We start from the raw sequence: 4994 nt of genomic DNA, 5'->3' as shown, positions 1-4994 counted from the left end.
AATAAAATAACAGTAGTGACTATAACAGGATGATGAAACGCCGGTATTAATAAAAGCTAATAATTATAGTAAATATAAATAGTTAATTTTTTTTTAAATGCCAAAAATACTAGAAATACAAATAAATATTTAGGGAAGGCGGGACAAAATTGGGTGTCAACAGGGGGAACCAACTTTAGAAGGCTCACTTAGGTTAGTAGTGCCTTCACCGCTAAACAATAATGGAGATTCAGGTCGTAGCTCTCTCTCTCTCTCTCTCTCTCTCTCATTTTTGAAAGCTAAATACAGTCAGAAGTCTCATCCTGTTAAAGTGAAGTGGAGAGCATGGCAATCTCACAATTGGAAAGCCATGTGCAAAATTAAAGACATTGTGGAGGAGAATATTTTCTGGTCAGTAGGAAGGGGTAATATCTCTTTCTTGTTTGATAATTGGACCTCTGTGGGTCCTATATTCAAACTTTTTCCTCCTGAATCCACCCTAAACAGGTTGTGCATTAAGGATATCTTCTTTGATAATTATTGGAATTGGGAGTTATGTGAAGGGGTTTGTGATCAAATTAAGGATCACATCCAAAATATGCAAATCACCCTTCAGGACTCTCAAGACAAACCAATTTAGAAATTGAGCAACAATGGTACCTTCACTGTTGGTGGTGCATGGAACCTATTGAGATGCTCTAGAAATGAGAATATGTTCATTAGTAAGGTGTGGCATAAAGCTTTTCCATTCAAAATGGCCTTTGTTACATGGAGAATTTTGCATAGAAAGATTCCAACAGATGACATGATCCTCAAGTTGGGTATTAGAAGTGATCTTAAATGTCACTGTTGTAGAATTGCTCAACCTGAAAACATTTTCCATATCTTTGTCAATGGTCCCTTGGCCTTAGCATCATGGTCGCATTTCAGGGGCTTTGGTATCTCGGGTAGTTTCAACTTCATTCAGGAGGCTTTAAACACTTGGTGGTCCATTACCCTATGCAACCCTATTTCAGCTATGGTGGTAAGAATTTGTCCAATTGTCCTTATATGGGTGCTATGGACAACTAGATGTAATGGTCGGTTTGGTAAGAAAAAACCTTATCTCCCCAAACTCCTTTATCAGATTTCTCATTCTATTACCTCTATTATTAGACTCCAATTCTTGAATTTTAAGTACAATTTGTCTTGGGAGGAACTAACTCATCTTCTAGACAAGAAGATTGCTTTTAAAATGTGCAGGGCTGTCTACTGGAACAAGCCAACTAGCAACTTCTTCAAGATCAACAGTGATAGGAGCCATAAAAATAATTCAAGTGGAGGAGGAGGAGTGATAAGAAACTCACAAGGAAAGATGATAATGGCCTACTCTATCCACTTTGGACCTGGCACGAGCAACATTGTGGAAGCTAAAGCACTATTGTTTGGGGTTCAATGGTGTATTCATCATAACATTACAAATCTGGAGCTAGAAACTGACTCTATTCTTCTCATGTCATGGATCAAGGATGTATTTAAAATCCCTTGGCAGGTTGATAAAATCATTCGAGATATCAGAAGATCCCTAGAGGGTACTTTTTGGTCTATCCAACACTGTTTTCATGAAGCCAACAAGGTGGCAGATTTGCTCGCAGCTATGAGTCATAATACTCACATGGACAGAGTCTACACCAACTTTGAAGACCTTCCAAGACAAGTGAAAGGGCTTGTCAATATGGATAAATGGGTACCTCCTAATTTTAGGATTAGGAACAAAAAGATCAAGGAAATCAAATACTCTGATGTGGTTCCTCATTTATAGTCTAATCTTATTCTTTTGGAAGCTTAACTACGATCAAGAGAGCCATACTAGATATATATATATATATAGTGATCTTTGATCCTAATTTTTGTAAACTTTTTAACACTAAGCCTTGGTTAGCAAGAATTGAAGCAAAGGGAATGTCCTTTACGTTACAAACTGTATATGACGTTAGGCACTTCATACCTCGAGCGTATGTATTCTCCTTGTGGCTATTAATATACAAGGTAGGGGTCCGGCTTAACCCCTCACCCTGAAGGTGGCTTTAAATTTATAAAAAAAAAAAAAAAAAAAAAAAGGTCCCATTTATAACTAAAATGCCTCCTTTCATCTTTGAAACACTCCGGCCGTTTCCTTACCTTTTAAATTTCATTCCGTTGCTGTTTTTCTCAGTTTTGTTTCATTCCACACATATGCATTATCTAGAAATTGAGGCGGGCTCTCTCTCTCTCTCTCTCTCTCTCTCTCTTTCTTTCTTTTTAAAAGATTTGTCGGTTTGTTAAAAATGGAGAATAGGCAAATTAGAAATCGACCACATTGAAAGAAAAAGTCTATAATCTATCTACTGTCGTATTCTCGCCATTTCTAGGCTAACTAACAAAAGTGAAGATGCAAGACTTTAACTCCTTGTTTGGATAGTTGTTTCACACGGTTCATTAATGTACAGTATGGTATGGTACAGTATGGTGTTGAATTATATTATACTGTATTAATGAACACAATATTTAGATCAGATTATATCGTTTTCGTATGGTTTAATCATCATGAATTGTTTGGTTTGAATGCATTGTATCATATAATAACTTGAAAATTTACTAGAATCATACTTCACTCTTAATTAAAAAATTAGTTTATATTTATCAATAAAACTCGGTAAAGGATAAAACGAGAACTCTTGTTAAAGAATAAGTAGGTGGTGGGTCATGGTGGGAGTGGTGCACGGGGACAGGCGGGTGGTTGGGGATGAGGGTGGGGTAGGTGGGGGTGGTGGGAAAGGTAAGTGATGCGTAATATGGGTCTGCAGCCGGGGTGGGGGGGCGGAATTCAAAACATTTTCACAAAAACTCAAAGAATAAGCGGGGGGGGGTTGGGTGGGAATTATCATGTGGGGCGGTAGGTCGGGACGGGTGGTAATAATCGGGATTAAGGGGCGGGGTAGGCTCAATATGTGCGGGGTTATAATGGAAAATAAAATCAAACGAAAAAATTACCAATCACGTAGTTATAAAAGTTGGGACTTTTTATTTAGTTATATAACCATGGAATGAAGCTGGTTTACAACACCATACCACATAATTTTAAGAACAATGGAAACAAACATGGATTAAAACCATACATTAATAAACCATCCGGAAACAACCATCCATTAGTCAGTCTTTTACGATCAAAGTGGTCTTTTTCAATTATTCCTCGAGTTTGCCTCAGCATCTTTGATCAATAAGGCAAAGGAGACAGAGCAACATCGCCATGCATATCGGACACAGATTGGTCTTTACGATGTCTCAAGACGATTCTATCGAGTAATTAATATAGGAAATCATGATTTATATAGGAACATAAGGGCTTTATTTGGGTTTCGGCCAAAACAAGTTCACCCCATATTTTATTAGAACAATACCAACATGGGAATATATATATATATATATATATATATATATATATATATATATACAACGGGAATTAGCGTCCGCGAGTCCAAACAAAATCGATTTGGAGGTTAAGATTTCATTCTCATCGAATTATCATAAAAGAAGTGGAATTTTCAAATCTCTACGTGACGACATACGATCCCAGCATATCCGAAGCCAAAGTCATGGTACTAGTGGTGAGATTTGGCTTTGGAAGCAAGACGGTGTAAATCATTCTATGCATATTTGTTATGCTTTTGTCATGCAATGTCATAATAGTGTACCATATTAAAAAAATTACTACTGAACCCCCCTCCATTCAAGGAATCAAATATCGTGAGTGACTTTTTGTCACATCATATCTTATCCTACACACAGGCTTTTAGTTTCTAGGATATGCCATGAACTCATGAAAAAAAAAAGGATTCATGCCATTTAGAAAATGTAGCTAAGACGACCTCTCCAATCCAACCTTCACGAGAGAATTCACTCGACTTAAGGAAATACGTACCCGAGACTACCCATGAGCATTAAAGAATTGCTCATTTTTATCCTTCATTACAACTTGTTCATAATCACTATAAACCCCCTCAATTCAACTATCATTCTATTTCACTCGGCCACTATATGCTACAACAAATTATAGGAAATCATGATTTATATAGGAATATAAGGTGCTTTATATACACGCCTTTCGGCCAAAACAAGTAATATATACAAGACAATATTATCTCATTGAGACCATCTAACCCACACCGCGTATCTACGAGCTCTCTCGACATACTTACATATAGACGGAACAAGGCTCCGTCGTACCCAAAATGATATATATATATATATATATATATATACAACAAAAGAATTAGTCATAGGCACCTCCGAACAACGGAGTGCCTTCAACTTTTCCATCATATACTAGTTCCGAAATTTCCGGATCCGGGTCACATGGCCTCAAATTTCATTCTCCGTGGACATACGAACTACGTCAAGAAACTTCGGGACGCAAAGATTTAATAATGTACCGAGTATGAGAGGCATAAACAAGAAGAAAGACTTTATGGTTAATATAATACGAACATAAATATGAAACATCCGACCGATTCAACGACGAATGACAATCATAATAATTTGAGTCATGCCGTCTTACTCATACCTCATAATCTCATATACGCATAACATGCAACCGCCCGTCCTTATCGGATAAAATTTGATCATCAATAATATTAGCCCGCGTCCAGTGCCTCCCGCGTCCGGGGTACCATCTCATGCCGCCCACTAATGCCGCCCATGCCATTTGGCCATGGTGTAACGTATAGCCGCCCGCCGCTTGGCGATGACGCCGCCCGGCCAAAAAGTGCACGTGTGTAATATGCTCGTCATACTTAATATGCTCATATCATGCTCTTATACTTATCATGTTATGCTTTTGTCATGCAATGCTCATAATAGTGTACTTATCATATATACATGCAAGAGACTCACAACTAACTGTGCTTTATCTAAGGGCGAGAGGTCGTGAACCCCCGATCTTAGGAGGAAATTATAAGCAACCGCCCCTCACTCGAAGGAATCAACATATGAGGTGA

The 4994-nt window shown here is 37.8% G+C and overlaps 1 protein-coding gene across 1 annotated transcript; it reads left to right on the top strand.

Moving 5' to 3' along the window:
* The first annotated feature begins 733 nt into the window (after positions 1 to 733).
* Positions 734 to 1780, top strand: LOC132049028 (uncharacterized). Its single transcript, XM_059439702.1, has one exon. The coding sequence runs from the start codon at positions 734 to 736 to the stop codon at positions 1778 to 1780; it is 1047 nt and encodes a 348-aa protein (XP_059295685.1).
* Positions 1781 to 4994: the final 3214 nt, after the last annotated feature.

Source organism: Lycium ferocissimum, chromosome 3 (assembly GCF_029784015.1).
Source record: "Lycium ferocissimum isolate CSIRO_LF1 chromosome 3, AGI_CSIRO_Lferr_CH_V1, whole genome shotgun sequence".
NCBI lineage: Eukaryota > Viridiplantae > Streptophyta > Magnoliopsida > Solanales > Solanaceae > Lycium > Lycium ferocissimum.
This window is presented reverse-complemented; position numbering and strand designations above follow the sequence as displayed.

Excerpts from the sequence above, each read along its gene's own strand:
- LOC132049028 (XM_059439702.1), top strand. The coding sequence starts at position 734 with ATGGCCTTTGTTACATGGAGAATTTTGCATAGAAAGATTCCAACAGAT.